Raw genomic sequence first — 21,214 nt, 5'->3', positions numbered from 1 at the left:
GGGATGAAAATATTTTGGCCACTTGTGATTATCTCATGAAGGTACAACACCTTGAAAATTGAACTCCCTGAGATAAAAGAGTTTGTTATGTACTACATCAAGATACTGCCAACTATACAACACCCATTCCAGTTTAGTACACAATTCACCAAGAGTACAAAATGGCTTAACCTCTGGCACATGGAAGCAATATTTTTTGGTGCAGACAGTAGGTACAAATCATCAATGCTTAGCACAGGGAACTCTGGACTTACTGGCATCAGGATTAAACAAAGATCATGCTAACTGCTGGTCCAACATTCCAAAAAGTAGTTGAAAAATTCTTAAATGACAACCTTAATCATAAGATTAGAATCACAGAATTGTAGGACTGGAAGGTTTTCTAGTCCAGTCTCCTGCACTCAAGGCAGCACTAAGTATTATCTAGACCATACCAGGCAGGTGTTTGTCTAACCGATTTTAAATATCTCCAGTGACAGAGATTCCACAACCTCCCTAGGCAATTTATTCCAGTGTTTAAATACCCTGACAGGAAGTTTTTCCTAATGACCAACCTAAACCACCCCTGCTGCAATTTAAGCCCATTGCTTCTTGTCCTATCTTCAGAGGTTAAGAGAACAAAATTTTCTCCCTCCTCATTGTAACAACCTTTTATGTACTTGAAAACTGTTATTATGCCCCTCCCTCCCCCCAGTCTTCCTTCTCCAGACTAAACAAACCCAATTTTTTCAATCTTCCCTCATAGGTCATGTTTTCTAGACCTTTAATCATTTTCATTGCTCTTCTCTGGAGTCTCTCCAATTCGTCCACATCTTTCCCGAAATGTGGCATCCAGAATTGGACACAATACTCCAGCGGAGAACTAATCAGCACAAAGTAGAGCGGAATAATTACTTCTCATGCGTTGCTTACAACACTCCTGCTAATACATCCCAGAATGATGGTGGCTTTTTTTTGCAACAGTGTTACACTGTTCACTTATATTTAGCTTGCAATCCACTAAGATCCCCAGATCCCTTTCCACAGTACTCCTTCCTAGGTGATCATTTCCCATTTTGTATGTGTGCAACTGATTGTTCCTTCCTAAGTGGAGTACTTTACATTTTTCCTTACTGAATTTCATCCGATTTACTTCAGGCCATTTCTCCAGTTTGTCTAGATCATTTTGAATTCTAATCCTATCCACCAAACTACCTGCAATCACTCCCAGCTTGGTATCGTCTGCAAACTTTATAAATGTACTCTCTCTGTCGTTATCTAAATAACTTATGAAGATACTGAATAGAATCGGACCCAGAATTGATCCCTGCGGGCCCCCATTTGATATGCCCTTCCAACTTGACTGTGAATCACTGATGATTACTCTCTGGGAACAGTTTTCCAACTAGTTTTGCACCCACCTTATAGTAGCTCCATCTAGGTTTTATTTCTCTAGTTTGTTTATGAGAAGGTCATGTGAGATAGTATCAAAAGTCTTACTAAAGTAAAGATATACCACATCTGCCACTTCCCCCCATCCACAAGGCTTCATTACAAACTCTCCCAGTTTTGAAACAGAAACAAGGTATATCTGAACCCAATCATAAAATATTTTTTAATAATTACAGGCACTCTCTTTCCTGGACGTTATTTTTTTCCATATCACCTAGAATTACTTCAGAAATTACTATACAAACAAACGTTACGTATGTTTATGGTTCTGTGGCATCTTTTATGCTGAAGGACCAAAGTGCTCCATAAACCATGTATATAAGGCATATCTACCCAGCACTGAAATTCAACCACTTCTTGGTTGGAACATGGCAGTAAGTCTCAGTCAATAGCACTTCACAATAGGTTCTGTTTGATTTTTCTTTTTAAGTAAATGAGGGGAATTCAGTAAGCTCTCCAATTAAAACTACATGAGAAATCTTAAAGAGGTACAATTTGACCCCGAGGGGAGCCCTGCTGAGCCAAAAAGAGGCGAGGAGACTTACGGGGAGTTAAAAGCCAAGCAGTGGTTCTGCACTAGATTTTCAGAGTTCTTAAGAATGCCGCCCTGAGTTGAGGGAAACTGGGGAGAAGTCTTAAGAGGGAACAGGGCGTAACCAGATAGTCTCAGAACCTTAAAAAAGAACACGGGGATTTTCTGACTAGTTTTAGTCAGGGAACTCTAAAGAGATAGAGTGCTACCTGTTTATAATTGTTTTTAGTCTTTAAAATCAGTGCAGTGATATAAAAGAAATGCAGCCAGAGACAGCTCATTTGTTTTATTTTGGTTGCAACCGAAAACATGAATGTAAACCTGACACTCATTAGATGGTTTTCTCTGGTTAACTTGCGTTTCGTTCTGAGTTTCTGTTCAGTTGCACAGACCATTTCCCTGACACCTTAGTATTATATAACTATACTACTGTCAAAGGGCATGATCTCACCAAGTTCAGTTACTGGATTTTCATTTAATTTCATTTTTCTCTAATTTAAAACATCTTTTCAATAGGAATGCAAACAAGATGGGATCTTCATAAGGCCTCATGTTCATTTGAGATGCTATGCTAATAATTAATGTGCTCTACCTCCTATGTTAGCCGAACTCTGCAGTCACTCAACTGTGTTCCATGCTATAAGTAAGGCTATGTTTTAGTCATGGGTATTTTTAGTAAAAATGGACAGGTCACGGGCAGTAAACAAAAATTCACAGCCCGTGACCTGTTCATGACTTGCACTATATACCTTTGACTAAAACTTGTGTGCTTGGGGGGGGAAGGAAGGGGGCGTGCGGCCAGGGGGACTCCGCGCGCTGCCCCCACCCTGAGCGCCCGCTCCACAGCTCCCATTGGACGAGAACCACAGCCAATGAGAGCTGCAGGGATGGCACCTGCGGGTGGAGGCAGCGTGCAGAGCTGCCTGGCCACACCTCCGCCTAGGAGCTGGACATGCTGGCTGCTTCCGGGGAGCCCCCCCAAGGTAAGTGCTGCCCAGAGCCCTCACCCCCTCCTGCATCCCAACCCCCTGCCTCAGCCCTGAGACCCCTCCCACACCCAAACTCCTGCTGCTGCTGGGGGGGAGGGGTGCGATGGCCCGAGACTGCCCCAGCAGAGGCCAGTGTGGTTGACCCAGGGGGCCGCCCAAGCAGATCAAGTGGCCCCCGGCCCAGTCACACCGGCCGCTTTACAAGTCACAGAAGTCCCGGAAAGTCATGGAATTCATGACTTCCGTGACCTCTGTGACAGACGCGCACCATTAGCTGTAAGTAACATATCTAAAAATGAAATATATATTTAAAAATAAAGCACAGCATCATTTTCCTAGGCAGAAGTTTCCATACCTGTTCTGTAATTTAAAAACACTCACCATAACCAGACGTATAATTGGGGCCTCTGCGACCTCTCCCTCTTCCACTATATGACCTGGACCCTTGTACTGAGGAGAGAGTACTCTCATCAGTAGTGTACCCCTTTTCCTTTTCAGGACCTCTGGTGGAAGAAGGTCTGAAACCCATACCAATCTGACGCAGTTGTTCATCAATCTGGAGCCTCTCCATCCTTAGCTGTTCTACTTCCTATATTCAGAGAGATAAAATCATAACCAGTTTTATAGCATTATTATGTGTTGTTAGAAAGTGAATTCAACCCTCGGTGTCATTTTAGCAGAGTATGTTTAACAGGTTTTCAGATCTTCCATTACCAATCAATATTACGTCATCTATTTGATAGCTGTCTGAAGGCCTGAGAAAGCCTTACGTAGCAGTGTATTTACTTTCCTTATGCTTAATTAATGCTTAGTTCCTTGTTTATGTTTCGTGCTTAGTTAAGCTGGAGTCAGCACATCACATGCAAAAACAAGTTACCTGAACCATAACTGTTGTTCTTCAAGGTATGTTGTGCGTATATATATTCCACATCAGTACACTGGGCACGCACAAACCTAGAGTTAGAGACTTTTAGCTAGCATTATCTGTCAGGGTGGCACATGTGTGTTGCACTTGCTTAAGCCATGGATTGAAAGTATAAAGGGTGGGGCCACCTTGATCCTTACTCAGTTCTTTTTAACAGGAATCCTGATGTCTTCAGAGTAACAGCTGTGTTAGTCTGTATCCGCAAAAAGAACAGGAGTACTTGTGGCACCTTAGAGACTAACAAATTTATTTGAGCATAAGCTTTCGTGGGCTACAGTCCACTTCATCGGATGCATAGAATGGAACATATAGTGAGGAGATATATATACAGAGAACATGAAAAGGTGGGAGTTGCCCAACCAACTCTAAGAGGCTAATTAATTAAGATGAACTGTTGTCAGCAGGAGAAAAAAAAACTTCTGTAGTGATAATCAAGACTCTGATGTAGCAGGAAAGGAATGTGGGTTGTGGAATATATATGTGCACAACACATCTTGATGAAAAACAGTCACTGTACAATTAAATAACAGTTTCTTCTCTTTCAAGTGACTGTGCACAAATATATTCCATTTTAGGTGATTCCAAAGCAGTACTCCTTAGGTGGTGAGAATTGAGAATATATTTGAACATGAGCTGAAGAACAAACTTCCCAAAGTCTGCATCAGCTCTAGAAGATGTTGTAATGGCATAGTGTCTTGTGAAAGTGTGAATCGAAGTCCATCTGCAGGGCAGCCACAGGTCCATGACTGGGATGTTGTTTAAAAATGCTGCAGAGGTAGTCTCACCTCTGGTGAAATGAGCCAGAATTCTCTCTGCAGGTGTGACGTTGGCCAGATTGTAACAAGCTCTGATGCAGAACGATATCCAGTTACAGATCATCTGTGCAGAAGTCACCTAACTGATGTTATCACTACTAAGAACGCTGTCTTTGCAAACAAGTAAGGGCTCTAGAGCCCATGAGCCAGATACTATGGGGAGCTCCAATTAGTAGCCACATACACTGAGAAGGAACCGAGAAGGGGTGAGGATGACTCTGCCCTTTTATACCCTTTATACCCTTGGTCCACAGCACAATGAAGGACAGGGCACATGTGCTGCTCTGATGAGTAATGCTAGCTTGCAGTCTCCAATTTGAGTGCACCGGGCATGCGCACACATAATATGGAATTATATACATGTAGAATCACTGAAAGGAGAATATATGTTAAAACATTAAGGTTGGACTGTTAAATTAGGACATGCAAAAAATGTAGATTAAAACACATTATCTCTGCTCCCTTGGCATGTCTGCAAGACAATAGGATGAATTTCGAGATCACACACTTTTTATCAAATGTACACAACGGTGTTCTCCTGCAGCCTTATTTTATTAACCTTATTTGTATTTTAGATAACCTGTGATCACATGCATTACGTTGGCCTTAAATTATATGTGCAAGGGAACAAAGTTGAAGCCATGCATACAACCTTAGGGCTAATCTTGAGAGGAACTGAACTTCTGCTACTCCCACTGAAGTAAAGGTGTTACTCAAGAATGTAAGTATAAATTGATAATTTCCTCTAATAAGCATTTCCAAAATTCAAAGATAAAAACGTACCTTCAGGTAGGCAATATGGTATTCTAAAAGAACTTGGACATTTCCAATGTTTTCTTTAGTGCCAACAAATACGAATGGGACCATTCCCTGTAGAAACAAAACACTATAATCATTCTCAAAAAGAGCAACATATTATCAAAACCACAAAGAGAACAAATTATCTGCCTAAGTAATGTGAATAAATGACAAACACCACTCATAACAATGTAGCTTGAACCTTGGGCTGTATCCACCATACAATAGATACAGTCAGGGGAAGGAGGCAATGGTGACAGACATTTCTGCACTTCTCTGAACCTCGGGCTACTGTAAGTTAGAGAAGCTTCAGGATTGGTTTAATTTATGCTTGGCTGCCTATGGCCCCAACAGGCCATTTCAGCAGCTGCAGACTGCTGGGGCATGGGGATGTTCAGTCCATACCACTTTCCAGCCATGCTCACTGCACTAGTTGCCAGCACAGAAGTAGCTGTGGTGATTTTATGCCATTCCCAAATTCCCCCCAAAAGGGAGAATCCTTCACTAGCTAGTTAAACCAGCTTTTCAGCACAGGTGAACCTTAAAGGGATCAAAGTTCTAGTTCTATATATAAAATAAATATTATCATGAATAAAGAGTGTAGCGACTACATGACAGTTGTGCAGGTGATCAGGTATTTGTGGGAGAAATGATACTGCAAATCAAAGAATGTGTTATTGAGAACTATATGATTATTTAATCAACTTTCCTGAGTTGCTGAAGTTTAAATGTAAAGTTATTGCTGGTGAAAGGTGCTGGTTTGACAGCCCTGGCGAGTGAAGTCCTCTGTATATCCCCAGAATAGGTACAGCACTGGCAGCTGCGGTGTTATCTTCCTCTACTCTGACCCACAAATGTGCCTCAACCAAAACCTACAAGGATCATTCTTAAGGTAATTCAATCTGCAGAGCCAGTTCTTTGGCCTTTCTCCGGGAATGCCAAGAAGAGTCCCTCCCATCTAGTGTCAATTCTAGTAGTTTTTGTGATATGGATACCAGTCGACCAGCAACTGATTGAGACCAAAATAATGTCTCATAGGCAACCAAACAGCCAATAGATACTAACAACCTGGGCTATATATGAAATGGAGATCCCAAACTAACCCACTGGGTGATCCAGTACCTCACCCTTTCCCCAGCTTGTCAACTTTCTACAAATACTTTGCTAATATTAAACAGATAGTAAACAGTATCGCCTTTGCTCCTTCCAAAATCATTTGTTAACAAATTGCATTAATGTAGTTTTCAAAAATACAAGTTTAATAGTTGAAGGAAAGATTAAATAACTTACATCTTCTCTGGGCAGTTTGTTTTCATTGTCCCCTTCAATCCTCACCCGGACAACTCCAGACTTGTCTACAATCTCCTGAATCACTTTTCCATTTTTTCCAATAACTTTTCCTTGAGGGGAGGAAAATAGCTATTTTTGAACCAATGCTTCAAAGTTTTCTTTAACATAGTTTCCTTGTCATTTCCAAGTTACATGTACTAAAACAGTAATAGCAATAAAATAAAAGTCGTGCTTTATGAGCCCAATTATCCACTACCTTGGACTTTGTGTCACATTTTTCACCTACTTTACATAGGTGCAAATGACTACACAAGGTACAAGTGGGAGAATCAATGCAATGTACAAATCAGATATGTGTCATGGATGGTGGCGGCTGGATCCAGATTAGGTTCAACTGTGAGGTTGGATCAGGGCTAGGATTCAATGGCACTATAATTTTACATGCTCTTCTTACTTTATTTCAAGGTATCTGAATCAGAACAAGGAAATATGAGATTCCTATATAATGGAGCCAACCCAGAATTTAAATAAGTCCTTCTGAAACAGATCTTTCAGACCTACAGTCATACCACCTCATGAGATTTGACAGTGATCTTGTCAAATCTCATGAGATAAACCGTGTTGGGACATACAGTAGTAATTCCTTTATAACTGACTTCCAAAATCGGGGTTATTTTCAGTAGCTGGAACTGATGATTCGGTAGATAACACTGCTCTCCTAGTACTGAACCCGTGACAAAGTATGATGTTAGAAGCATTCTGCTTGATGAGATGTCTTTTATCAGAGGAAATATAAAACTGAAGTCCAGGAGTACACTGGGACAAGGAGCCTTAGGAAAATGTGTGTTTTATCTTGGAAGAGGAAGTGGGAACCAACCTTTATTTTTCAATAGTTTAAGAGACAGGAATTATCCTAATAATAGAACCATAGAAATTTAGGGCTGGAAGGGACCTGGAGAAGCCATCAAGCCCAGTCCCCTGCACTGAGGCAGAACCAAGTAAACTTAGACCATCCCTACCAGGTGTTTGTCCAACTTGTTTTTAAAAGCTTCCAAACATGGGCACTCCATGACCACCCTTGGAGGCCTATTTCAAGGCTTAACTACCTTATAGTTAAAAAGTTTTTCCTAATATCTAACCTAATTCTCCCTTGCTGCAGATTAAGACCATTACTTCGTGTCCTATCTTCAGTGCACATGCAGAACAATTGATCCTCTTTATAACAGCCCTTAACATAGTTGAAGACTGTTATCAGGTCCTCCTTAAGTCTTCTTTTCTCAAGACTAAACATGCCCAGTTTTTTTAACCTTTCCTGATAGGTTAGGTTTTCAAAACTTTTTATCATTTTTGTTGCTCTCCTCTGAAATCTTTTCAATTTGTCCACATCTTTCTTAAATTGTGGTGCTCAGAATCGGACACAGTGCTCCAGCTGAGGCCTCACAAGTGCTAAGTAGAGCAGGACAACTATCTCCTGTGTTTTACATACAACATCCTGTTAATACACCTAAAATATTAGCCTTTTTTGCAGCTGCATCATATTGTTGACTCATATTCAGTCTGTAATCCACTATAACACCCAGATTCCTTTACCACAAGAAAGTTATTCCCCATTATGATTTGTGCATTTGATTGTTCCTTCCTAAGTGAAGTACTCTGCACTTGTCTTTATTGAATTTCATCTTGTTGAATTCAAACCAATTCTCCAATTTGTCAAGGTCATTTTGAATTTTAAACCTGTCCTCCAAAATGCCTTCAAGTCCTTCCAGCTTGGTGTCATCTGAAAATTTTTTAAGCATACTCTCCACTCCATTATCCAAGTCATTAATGAAAATACTGAATGGTACTGGACCCAGGACTGACCCCTGCGGACTCCACTAGATACGCCCTCCCAATCAGACAGCAAACCATTGATCACTACTAATTGAGTATGGTCTTTCACCTAGTTATGCATCCATCGTATAGTAATTTCAATCACATTTCCCTAATTTGCTTATAAGAATCACGTGGAACTGTGTCAGAAGCCTTACTAAAATCCAGGCACATCACGTCTCCTGCTTTCCCCCCACCTACTAGGTGAGCAATCCTATCAAAGAAGGAAATTAAGTTGGTTGGGCAAGATCTGTTTTTGACAAATCCGTGCTGACTATTCCTTAGCCAGCGTTTTCCAGCAATGAAAACAAGTGTAATTTCAGATTTTCAAAGCTGTATATTTTAGAAATTCAGAATATGCATTACATTAATTCAAAAAATATTGTATTGTATTGTAATACTGAGGGCTAGAGCCAGCTGTGTGCTGAGGGGAGGGGAGAGGAGCCAGTTGTATGCAGGGGAGGTGAATAGGGGAGAGGTGCTGTGGACACTGCTGAGAGCAGGTGCAAGCATCGTCTGTTCTGCAGCATGGTGAAGGAGCCCGGTGCCATGCTGCCAAGTGCCCTGCCTGCCCAGGGGAAGCTCCTCAGAGGTTTTGCTGAGCACAAGCCTGTGTGAGGAGGGGAGAAGTTGGCAGTGAGTCTCAACACCAACCAGTCCCCAGCTTCTGCCCTGCACCCTGTGGATGAGTCAGGTGGGTTGCCAGATTTCTACTTCATTAATAGCCCAAAGTCACTTAAAAACTAGCCCAATCTGTTTACTGAAACAAAGTGGGGGATGCTCAAGAGGTGTGCCTATACTAGGAGGAGGTATTTCGGGGGGGTACTGGAGGGAGTATTTGGGGGGATGCTGGAGGGGTGTGTGTGTACTGGGAGGGGATATTTGGGGGGGTGCTGAAGGGAGTACCTGTGGCCTCACATTTGAGGTTGGGGGCAGTGTCGTGATCCCTGTCATGGTGGCAGGGTGGCTGGTTCAGGCCCAGGACGCAGCGCCAGCCCATCAGTCAGTGCCTCCCTGCAAGCCTCTCCCCCTCCCCATGGCGGGGAGCCACGGCCTGGCCCTGTCACCACTCCTGGTCAGAAATCTGGTTAGGGCTGTGACCCTGCGTTCCACCCACGTGTCATCTCTGCTCCAGCCTCTGCCCTGGGGATGAGTCAGGTGTCTTCAGGCAGAAATCTGGGTGTGTGAGATCCCCATGTGCCTTGCCCACCCTCTGATCAGGGAGTCCCGAAAAAACTGGCAATTTCCAGCCCGGCCCTACTTATACGTTTATTATCATCCAGGTGCTTACAAACTGATGGTTTAATAATTTGCTCCTGTATCTTTCCAGGTATTGAAGTTAGGCTGACTGGTCTATAATTCCCCAGGTCCTCCTTGTTCCCCTTTTTAAAGATAGGTGGTGCTCTGATTGCCCTTCTCCAGTCTTCTGAGACCTTTCCTGTCCTCCAGGAGTTCTCAAAGATAATTGTGAGCAGCTCTGAGCTTGTATAAGGGTACTTAAGGAACCAGCTGAAGCATACATTTTTACAGTTTTAGGAATTTCATCCATAAAAAAAAGTATTTCTGCCCCTAGATTAAAAAACTAAATTAAAAGGACACATGATACCTCAAGAATGATTAGCATACATGAAAGGATGCGACTATCATACTGTTGCTTGTGTATATTGCAGCACACCATGCAAAAGGCATAACCAGTCAACTAGGACCAAGCACTGGACAATGGTATCTTAGTTGAATCACCATGCCATTCTTAGAGTTCAAAGGAAATTATTTTCTTTTAAACTTAATTTCGAAAGATCATTTTCAACATTAATTTTTAAAGAGGATTTTATAGGTTCCATTCCCCCTACCCGCATTTATCAATTTAAACTTTACACAAGCAGGAAATTTAAAAGCACATGACTGCAGAAGTCTGAATCTGTTATGTATCTCAAAGTGCAACCATAATATCTAAGCATTCTATTTAATATTTTTTAAATTAATTACAAGATAGAATTGACAACAAAATGTCCACATATGCAACAGATATTTTCAAAACTTCTATTATACCTATTGTTATTTAAAAGGTTTTAGTTTCTGAGTGAAGGGAGAAACTGTCATATACTGGCATCTAAGCCTTCTATTCATAGTCATACTGAACAGGCTTTCTTTCCCAAAATTTTCAAGTGTTTTAAACTTTTAGCAGTATTACATACCAACAAGATTTCTGGGAACCTGAATAAAATCTTCCACAAATTCCAAGTAACTTCTAGCCTTTTTTACTGCATCAGCACTCTAGAAATGAACACAACAGAAGTTTATTTTGAATGCAATATGTTAAAAATAAAGCCCTGTTAACAACAGCTGGAAAACCGCCAGACAACAGCAGGAACGAGATTAATTTAACCTAGTTTTGAACTCAATCTTAGAAAAATAACCGAGTTTAAAAAGTTCAGGAACAAAACAGTGGCAAGAGGGTGGCATAAATAGTAAAAAACAATGTTTTCACACTATTTAAAACAAAGTTTTTATATTCTGCAATTTACCACAATTAAAACCAACTGTCAAAAATACCCCCTTTATGTCATCTTGCAACAACTCATTGAATTTTAGAGAGACCATCAATTCAGAAGGATATATATTCTTTTATCCCCAAAATGGCACACACAATTTCTGAACCGATATGCTTGTATAGAAATATCTATATAACTAACATCACAAAGAAAAAATAAGTATCGAGGGTAGCCGTGTTAATCTGAATCCACACAAAAAACAGGGAGTCCGGTGGCACATTAAAGACTAACAGAAAAGAAAGAAGAAAGATAAAGAAAAAACGGTTCTTTGAGGTGTGTTGCATGTGACCATTCCATCTTGTGCACAATTGTCAGAGAATTTTTTTCCCCCTCAGTGATACCCGTTGGGGTGGTCCGAGCACCCCGTCACTTTGCACCACTGTGTGCAGGTAGAAGAGGGCAGAACCATTCCCAACTCCCCTCAGTTCCTTCGTACCGAACAGACTCCGATAACGAGGGAGAAGGCAGGTGGGTCATGGAATGGACATATGCAACACAACTCAAAGAACAACAGTTACTGAATGGCAGTTACTGGTTTTTGTTCTTCAGTGCTTGCACATGTCCATCCCATTGTAGGTAACTCACAAGGAGACAAACATGGAGGTGACTGTAAGACATCCCGTCTGAAACTGGCATTGTCCCTGGACTGACGGGAAATGGCATAATACAAAGCAAATGTGTAGGCAGATGACAACAAGTCACTGCTTTACAAATGTCCATTATAGGTACTTGCACCAAGAAAGCTGTTGATGTTGCCTGTGCTGTAGTAGAATGCACCAATATCCTAACTGGTGGGGTTAGATTAGCCAACTGGTAGCATAAATGAATCCATGAAGAGATCCAGGATGAAATCATCTGAGTAGTCACTGGACTGCCCTTAGTTCTGTTTGTAATCACAACAAACAACTGAATAGAAGACCTAAAGGACTTAGTATGCTCCAGATAGAAAACTAGAGCCTTTCTGGCATCCAAGAAATGCAGTCTCTCCTCATCTCTATGAGCATGAAGTTTTGGAAAGAAAGTTGGCAAATAGACTGCCTGGTTAACATTAAAATCAGAGACTACCTTAGTGAGAAATTTTGGGTGAGGGCAAAGATGAACCTTATCCCTATGGAAAACAGTGTAGGGGAGAGTCTGATGCTAGGGGTTTTAACTCTCCCACCCCTGTGGCCGAGAAAATGGCCACTAGAAATGTTACCTTCATAGAGAGGTGCATCAGAGAGCAAGTTGCAAGGGGTTCAAAAGGTGGGCTCATCAATTCTACTAGAACCTAGGAGATCTTAAGGAGGGATGGGATCTTGCACATGTGGATACATGACCAAACTCAGAGGATTTTTCTGAAGCAGGTTGTATGGTATGAAGACAGTTTGGACATGTCATACTTTCTCATTCCCCAGCATTCTGAACTATAAAGTAATGTTGAAAGTACGCAGCTCTGATAAATTTTGAGTTTGGTGTTGGTGTTGTGTTTTAATGATTTCCAGACTGTATTTAAAGCTCCTGAAGGTGTTCCTGGCTTTATGGATTTTGTTCTGAATGTCCTAGCTTGTTCCACCATCCTAGCTGATGGTGCTGCCCAAGCATGTGAATGTTTCTACATTGGTGAGAACATAATCCTCTATCTATACTGGTGATGGTGAGGCAATATTAAAGGTCATGATAGCTATCTTATTGCGGTTGATTTTCAGTCCAATTTGCTGGCTGAATGAGTTGAGTCGAGTTGTTTTTTCTTGTATACAATGTTGGGTATGTGATAGGAGAGCAAGATCATCTGCAAAGTCCAGGTCTTCAAGGGTTGAGAAGGGTGTCCATGACCATGCATGGGCAAGGAAAAAAAAAAACTGAAATTTCCTAACTTTCCAGTACTTGACTTTGCAACCTAAATAACTAACAGTTTTTTTGTATGTAATTTCCTAGGAGTTCTTTTGTTTAAAAAGTAAAAGCAAATTCTGTTCTGTGCAACTGTAATAATGCTCCATTATGCATTTACCAGCAGGGTTTGAATCCTGAATGTTCAGCATAAGATGGACACCACTTGAGCTACAGAACTAGTCCATAAACTGGCAGTAAGAAGAAAGAAGGCTCCCAAAGGAGGAAATGATTGGACACAGTCACTACGGGTCTGAGGAGTGGTCGGGGTAAGCCTAGTCTGGCTCTCTCCCACCTGGTGTTGGGGGGCTCATGCCTTCCCAGGTGCCCCCACAGAATGGGGGGGTGGGCATAGTGGGGCCATGTGGTAGGGGTTATCATAGAAACATAGGGCTGTTCGGAACCTCAAGAGGTCATCTAGTCCAGCACTCTGCTGAGGCAGGACTACATAAATCTAGACCATCCCTGACAAGTATTTTAAGAACAGGTTAGACAAAATCTCCAATGACAAGGATTCCACAAACTTCCTTGGAAGCCTATTCCAATGCTTAACTATTCTTATAGTTAAAAAGTTTTTCCTAATATCTAACCTAATCTCCAGTGCTGCAGATGAAGATGACTGCTTCTTGTTCTACCTTCAGTGGACATGGAAAACATTTGATCACCATCTTCTTTATAATAGCCCTTAAAATATTTGAAGACGTATCAAGTTCCCCCTCAATCTTATTTTCTCCAGACTAAAAATGCCCAGTTTTTTTAACCTTTCCTCACAGATCAGGTTTTCTAAACCTTTTATTGTTTTTGTTGCTCTCCTCTGGACTCTCTCCAATTTATCCACATCTTTCCTACAGTGTGGCACCCAGAACTGGACACAGTCCTCCAGCTGAGGCCTCATTTGTGTCAAGTAGAGCGGGACAATTACTTCCTGTTTCTTATATATGACATTTCTGTTAATATACCCAGAATATTAGCCTCTCTCGCAACTGCTTCACATTGGTGACTCATATTCAATTTGTGATCCACTATAATCCCAAGATCCTTTTCAGCAGTACTAGACAGTTGGTCCCTATTTTGTAGCTGTGCATTTGATTTTTCCTTCCTAAGTTAAGTACTTGTCTTTATTGAATTTCATCTTCCTGATTTCAGACTAACTCTCCAGTTTGTCAAGATCATTTTGAATTCTAATCCTGTCCTCCAAAGTGCTTGCAATCCCTCCTAGCTTGGTATCATCTGCAAAATTTATAAGCACACACTCTATTCCATTATCCAAGTCATTGCTGAAAATACCGAATAATATTGGACCCAGAACAGACCACTGCAGGCCCTCACTAGATAAATCCTCCCAGTTTCAGAGCAAACCATTGATAACTACTCTTTGAGTATGGTCTTTCAACTAGTTATGGAGCCACCTTGCAGTAATCTCATCTAGGTCACATTTCCCCAGCGTGCTTATGAGAATGTCATGCGAGACTCTATCAAGCCTTACTGAAGTCAAGATATATCATGTCTACAGCTTCCCCTTCATCCATTACGCCAGTAACCCTGTCAAAGACAGAGAGAGCACAGCCTGGCTCTCCCTCTTTCTCTTGGCACTCTTGGGAGTTTTGGAAGCTCCTGCTCTATGATGCCCCAAGAGGTGGTGTCATAAATATAAAGGGAAGGGTAACAACCTTTATGTATGCAGTAACATAAATCCCTCCTGGCCAGAGGTACAGAATCACTTACCTGTAAGGGGTTAATCAGTTCAATTAACCTAGTTGGCACCTGACCAGAAGGACCAATGGGGAAAGAAGATACTTTCAAATCTGGGGGGGGCGAGGGAGGGTGGAGGAGACGGTTTTGTTTGTGCTCTCTTTGTTGGTTCCCTCTCGGGACAAAGAGAGAGACCAAGCAGGTAACCCAGCTCCTAAAAAGATCCTGAACTGATACATCTAAAAATTACAGAAATTGTAAGTAACAGCAAGGAAATGCATTAGATTATCTTTTGTTTTAGCTTGTGAATTTTCCCTATGCTAAAGAGGGAGGTTTATTCCTGTTTTTGTAACTTTGAAGTTAAGTCTAGAGGGAAATCCTCTGTGTTTTAAATCTTTTTACTTACCCTGTAAAGTTATCTTCCATTCTGATTTCGCAGGTGTGATTCTTTTACTTTTTTTTTTTTTTTTTAAATAAAATTCTTCTCTTAAGAACCTGATTGATTTTCAGTGTCCTAAAAACCAGGGATTTGGTCTGTGCTCACTTTGTTAACCTATCGGTTGGTATAATATTCTCAAGTCCCCCCAGGAAAGGTGGTGAAGGGGTTTGGGGGGATATTTTGGGGGAGATAGGGCTCCAAGTGGCCCCTCCCTGAATGTCTGTTTAAATCACTTGGTGGTGGCAGCAATACTGTCCAAGGACAAGGAAAGGAATTTGTGCCTTGGGGAAGTTTTTAACCTAAGCTGGTGGAATATAAGCTTAGGGGTCTTTCATGCGGGTCCCCACATCTGTACCCCAGAGTTCAAAGTGGAGAGGGAACCCTGACAGGAAGTATGGGATGCAGGAACTCTGAGCTGGGGGGAGGCGGGGGGGCAGGAAGTTCCTCCCTCAATACAAATGCCTCAACAGCTCCCAGGTATTCTCATTACAGCATCTGCTGCTGTTACTCAGGCAGTGATGTGGCCTGAACTTAGAATTTTCATGCTCAGTTATTATTTTAGTTTGCTGCCAACATTTTCCTAAGGTACATAAGTGAGAAAGGGGAAACAATTTTTAGTAGTTTATATCTCAATAAAAGTTTAACAGAATTTTATAGGACAAAGAAAAGGCATTTTGCAAGACTGAAGACATTCTACCCACCGCAAGGCCTTCAAGGCTTCCCTGAAGGCATTCAAAGGCCATCTGCAAGCAATGAAGGTGTGACAGCTTCTCAGAGAAAAAGTTGCAGAATGCTTTATAATGTAAAATGTTAGGCAGCCTAAATATAACAGTAGCTACCAACTCCTCCTATAATACAGAATATTAAATTTTTCTTTGAATGTGGAATAGGAGACCTGGATAAAAGCTTAAAAAATAAGTTCTTTGTGATGTTAGATATATCAATATTGAAAATAAACTAAGTTCAGAAATAATGTGTGAATTTATTTTTATATTATTTGTATACAAGTTACATACACACAGCTGAACTGACATGGTTAAAATTCTTTTCCATATGTGCATTTTCACAAGGTTTGTACACCAGAGGTCCTGCTTTAGTGTGGGTGGAAAAAAAGGCAGGTTACAAACAATTCTCTGCACAGTGCTCTTTTAAGGGAGGATTTGGAGGCAGACTGGTGGAATTTGGCCCGGAAGTGGGTGGTAGACACAGGGTCTATAGACTGTGAGAATCCAAAGGACAAAAGTCCTATCTAAGGGAACACAAGAGACTTCAACCACTACTACAGCCTGCCCAAAAAGTGGCTCTGTGCTCTGGCTCCGAGATGAATGCTAGCAAGTTCCCAAGCTTTCACAAATAACCACCACATACACCAGGAGGAGCCTGCTTACACTCAGTTTGTTAAAAATCTTAGGTAGAAGTAAATAATAAGCACGTATGAGGCATGAACTTAATTAAGACAGAGTTCCAGATTCTCTGCTTCATTAGTGTAGTTTTGGACTGCTCCGCTGGTGCAGAACTGCACTCAACTGGCATAGCTGGTGGCAACAGGATCAATCCAGTACAGGATAAACCTTGGGTAGCTGCCAGAACAGCTCAACTCCTACTCCCTGTGACTAGCATAGGAGGTGTGGCAAGGGAAAAAAGGGGGATGTCGGGCAAGCCCAAGCAACACTAAGATGCAGTAACACCCTATTGGGGCCACTGACAGCCAGCACAAATAAAAGCAGCCCTCAGGCTTTTCTTACCTGATTTAGAGGAAAGGACTAATTAAAGCAGCCCCAGGATCACAAGGGCACAAAAATAGCTTTAAAGCCACATTTGTACACTCCCCTCCTGACCTGCATCAAGTGCTCCTCAGCCAGAGTCAACGATCAGGGCTCTCAATCTGTTAATATTTAATCCCTTTATAGAGCTACATGAGCACACCTATATTTATACACTCCAGTGTATTTACTATGTAGAGAGGTCATGGCAGTTTGGAGAGAAACATGCTAGTCTGAAGAATGGCAGGTAATATATAGTCATTTAACAAGAATAATACCTTGCAATAAGTATTTTGTCCTGAGCAAGTATTACCTGTATACAATAAATAGTATTGCAACCAAGAGTAATTTCTCTCCCCTCCACCCCATGCTGCTTGTTGGCCTTTTGCCTAAGAGACTTTTTATAACTGATATGTTCCCCAACAGAGTGCAATGTGTTACACCAGTGGTAGTAGACTATATAAGCGGTCTTTTTCCAGCTTTTATTATTATTAAATACAGAAAATGACTTTAACTGAATGTTAAAGTTCCACAGAGTCACAAAAGGTCAACATCAGGCCTCAAATGAGAAACAGCAGAAGACACTGCTGCAGAACTTTTTGATTAGTTAGCAATGAATGAGTAGTGATCTGTAAATAACATTATGATATGTGAACTGTTCTCCTTTAATAGACTGGAGCACATACTGTGCATATTATATCCTCTTTTAAATATCAGCTTTACTTCTGGAGCTTTCAATCACATTACAAAAACTCCATGGCCAGAATGAAGAAATCTAAACAGAATTACAAATCTCTAACTTGGTCGTCATTCAAGATGCTAGGGAGCGAAAAACAGAAAGACCTGAATTCCAAAATGATGAAATAGGCAATGCCCCCCCCTCCCCCCAAAAAGCAAACCAAGAAAAAGGTGGGTGGGGAGCAGGGGTAAAAAACTATGTACACTCAAAACAAAAAAGGTAACAGCTAAAGTGGCAAACATTTATTACATGATACTATAGTAATTTTCATCTTCAAAATGCTTTACAAATATGAGACAGTTAAATATACCACCTACAACACTCACCCTGTGAAGTGTGTATTTTTATCCCCACTTCACACCTTAGGAAACACAGGGGGTAAGTTGACTGGCCCCACAAACTGTGTCAGAATTGGAATTAGAACTCAGCAGTCTCTGACTCTTGTTCCTGTGCTCAGATCTCATCTCTATGCAGTAGTAATAAACACCAGAGTAAACCAACTATTAAATATGAAGAACAAAAAAACCTTTTCCCCTTACCTCTCCATAGATCCTGAAAGTACCAGTATCTTCCTCAAGCTCAATTGCAGTTACTCCTGGAACTTTCCTCGCTTGCTGTATGTTACTACCATGTGTTCCTATTGCAAGTCCCATTAAATCTTCTCTTACAACAAATTCCTCATGAAATGCTGCTGCAAGTTGTTTTGTGCACTAGGGAGAGGTGAAAGAATTTGTCCACCATAAGAAGAAACTCAAAACTGAACACAGTTAAATGATTACTTTAAACAATTCCATTCTAAGACAGCTTACTTCTAAGTGTTTTGTGGCTTCTTCATTTCTTGACATGAGCATTAGCTTGGTACGAATGCTGCGCAAATGCATGTCACTCAATATATTTACTCTCTTCACTGTTGATTCGCTGGCAGACTACAAAAAGAGAAGTGGTAAGATAAGCAATATCCCCTTTTGATAAAGAAAATCCACATTCAGAGGGCAAATTAGAACTCTGTTTACTTTTACAATTGAATTGAATTGTAAATATAAATCCCAATTTAGAAAGTCACTTATTGATATTAGCCTTCCTCAAGGTCTCAAAACAAGACATAGCAAGAAAAATTCAGCTTCCAAAACAAAATCCCACAAATCCATTACCATTGGCTCCATGTGTTTACAGCCAGTTTTTCTACTGGACCTATACAGTGAATGTTGCACTGAGATAATCCCACTATGGATCTATGATAAATTGCTAGATTATTTTATGTAATCTTTTTACCACACATGTCAGGTCACCCACTTATTCACTGGAAGATCCAAGAAAGTAAGAAGGCAAAACTGAATCTGAACAGGCAAATTTATATGGAAAATTTTGTCCCAAGGAAATAGAACTGCAAAGACGAATTACTGCTGAGGAAAATATTACTGAACAGGAGCAAATCTAATTAAGCCAGGTGTGATGTTTGTGGGATTCTCCTGCATAGGTGTGGGTGAAAAATAATATGTTAGAAGGCGGATGCAGGAATCCCCAGGCCAAACCCAATTTCAGTCTCACTGCATTTGAACAAATTTGTGAGAGTTGCCTTTAAATTTTTCCTATGAGGCTTGGAGACTGAGTACTAGCTTTTCCCTGGCTTTGACTGACGATTAAAAATAGGTAAAAGATAGGACTAACTACCCTGAACCTATCATTCTGTATATTACAAAATCTCCCTAAGGGTCCCAATTCCCTAAATGACTAGGGTTATGATTATGATCTCTCTTCTCCATCCAGTAAAGGGTGCTTTTACCCTCAAAAGAGACTAAGCACGTTACTTCTGCAGAAAGCTGCATCGCAGGAAACATTAATCAGAGAGACCAAAGATCACTCCCAAACTCAGGCTGCCTTTGATGCAGTACTGACACCAATCCAATGAGCCTACTCCAAAATATAATATTTTAAAATGATATTATGAACACATACATATATTAAACTGCTTGAAATGTGCATAGCCGTACAAATAAATCAGTTCACAGATATGCAGGAACCACACAACAATCTGTAACCAATCAAAATGTAGTAGTTAATATCTTGAATATTCATGCACTGTCTGCACAAAAAATAAACTGATTTCTTACCAGTATTATTAACTGCGTAGTTTCAGCATGGTAGAAAATTCGACAAGCTCCTACAGCTTTCTTAAAATCCTTATGTGCATTTTCATTAGCGCACCTAGAGAAATGAATGTTATAAAGGTTACTTCAGCTGAAGACAGTCGTATCAATAAGAACTGTGTAACCCTATTAATCAAAAATGAGAATGCGGCAGTAGTCTATAATAAGGAATGTTTCTCAGCCTGGAAAACTCCAGACTAGTGCAAGGAGATGTGCCAGGGGTCCACCTGATTTCACACTGCAAATGTGGAAGAGGTAAAGCTGTCTGCAGCTCCTTGAAAGTCTTCCTTTTCTACTTGTTACTCTATATTGCAGCGGGCTACAGTAGCAGCTCATGTGTACAGGGCTGAATGCTCAGGAAGCAGCCTGTTTGACCAAAGATTTCTTCTTTCATGGCATTCAGCTCAACCACAAAAGAGCATGTCGCCCAACCACCAGAAAATCACCAAGCCTTCTGGTGGAGGGAAAAAGGAGGGGGCAGGTACAACTATCCCAGAGGATGATTGGCAACCACATCACTTTCATATTTGATTGAAGTATCACAGTTAGTGACATTTAACTGTGAACTACAACAGGAGTATTCTCTCCAAAAAATAACCTAAGACTAGAATTTATGATACATATATGGAGAAAGGAATATGCCATGTTGAAATGAATAATAGTGAAGTTACAGTATGCAGAGCTACTCACGCATCTCTCAGATCTTCAGGAACATCCACTGTGCACTTAAAGAACGTGTTCTTTTTGACCGTTTTATTTTGATTCACAGGTCGAAGTCGTTCAAATGTGACTATTTCATTGTACGTGGCATCACAAGCAGCATATTCAATGACATAAAACTAAGTGGGGAAAGTTTTTTAAAAAAAAATCATTAATTAAAAGTAACCATTTCATAAAGATAACAGCTACTATCTCCGTTATCAAGGAAATATAAAATATGGGTTTACACATTAAAACATAGTTCTATTTTGACAAAGCTATGCTCTTGCAATGTTATATCCTGTGCAGACCCCCTCCCTCAGTGTCCCACTGAAGCCAATGGGTCTCTATATGGGTGGAGGTGTATGCATATGCACATTGCATTGTACAACTGGAAACTAAGTTTGCTCCATTTGTAAATCAAATACTGTTTTTTTCTGACTGCCAATTCTGTCGACTCAATCCAGGACCTGAAATTTAAACTGTCTTCATTCTGCTTAGTACATCCCATGTACTACTAAAGGTAATGCAACAAGAACTTAGCTGACAATTTTTCCAAAAATGCTTGAGGGAGAAAAGAATCCAGCTAATTTTACACTGATATATTGGCTCTGAGGGAACAGCAGTAAACGTTAAATCTACTGTGTAAATAGGTGACCAGCAGA

At 40.8% G+C, this 21,214-nt stretch overlaps 1 protein-coding gene across 3 annotated transcripts in view; it reads right to left on the bottom strand.

Moving 5' to 3' along the window:
- The window catches only part of FXR1 (FMR1 autosomal homolog 1), a 69,240-nt gene that overhangs the window by 8,476 nt on the left and 39,550 nt on the right, over positions 1-21,214 (bottom strand). For all 3 annotated transcript variants that reach the window (XM_026650064.1, XM_026650066.1, XM_026650065.1), the window contains exons 5-12: positions 20,541-20,689; positions 19,815-19,908; positions 18,513-18,629; positions 18,243-18,413; positions 10,845-10,923; positions 6,781-6,890; positions 5,476-5,562; positions 3,334-3,541 (exon numbers count right to left, since the gene is read on the bottom strand). In XM_026650064.1, the coding sequence (XP_026505849.1) occupies positions 3,334-3,541; positions 5,476-5,562; positions 6,781-6,890; positions 10,845-10,923; positions 18,243-18,413; positions 18,513-18,629; positions 19,815-19,908; positions 20,541-20,689 (1,015 nt within the window). The remainder of the gene's footprint in view (positions 1-3,333; positions 3,542-5,475; positions 5,563-6,780; positions 6,891-10,844; positions 10,924-18,242; positions 18,414-18,512; positions 18,630-19,814; positions 19,909-20,540; positions 20,690-21,214) is intronic.

This window comes from Terrapene carolina, unplaced genomic scaffold (assembly GCF_002925995.2).
Source record: "Terrapene carolina triunguis isolate 2854851 unplaced genomic scaffold, T_m_triunguis-2.0 Scaffold88, whole genome shotgun sequence".
In the NCBI taxonomy this organism is placed as follows: Eukaryota; Metazoa; Chordata; order Testudines; family Emydidae; genus Terrapene; species Terrapene triunguis.
This window is presented reverse-complemented; position numbering and strand designations above follow the sequence as displayed.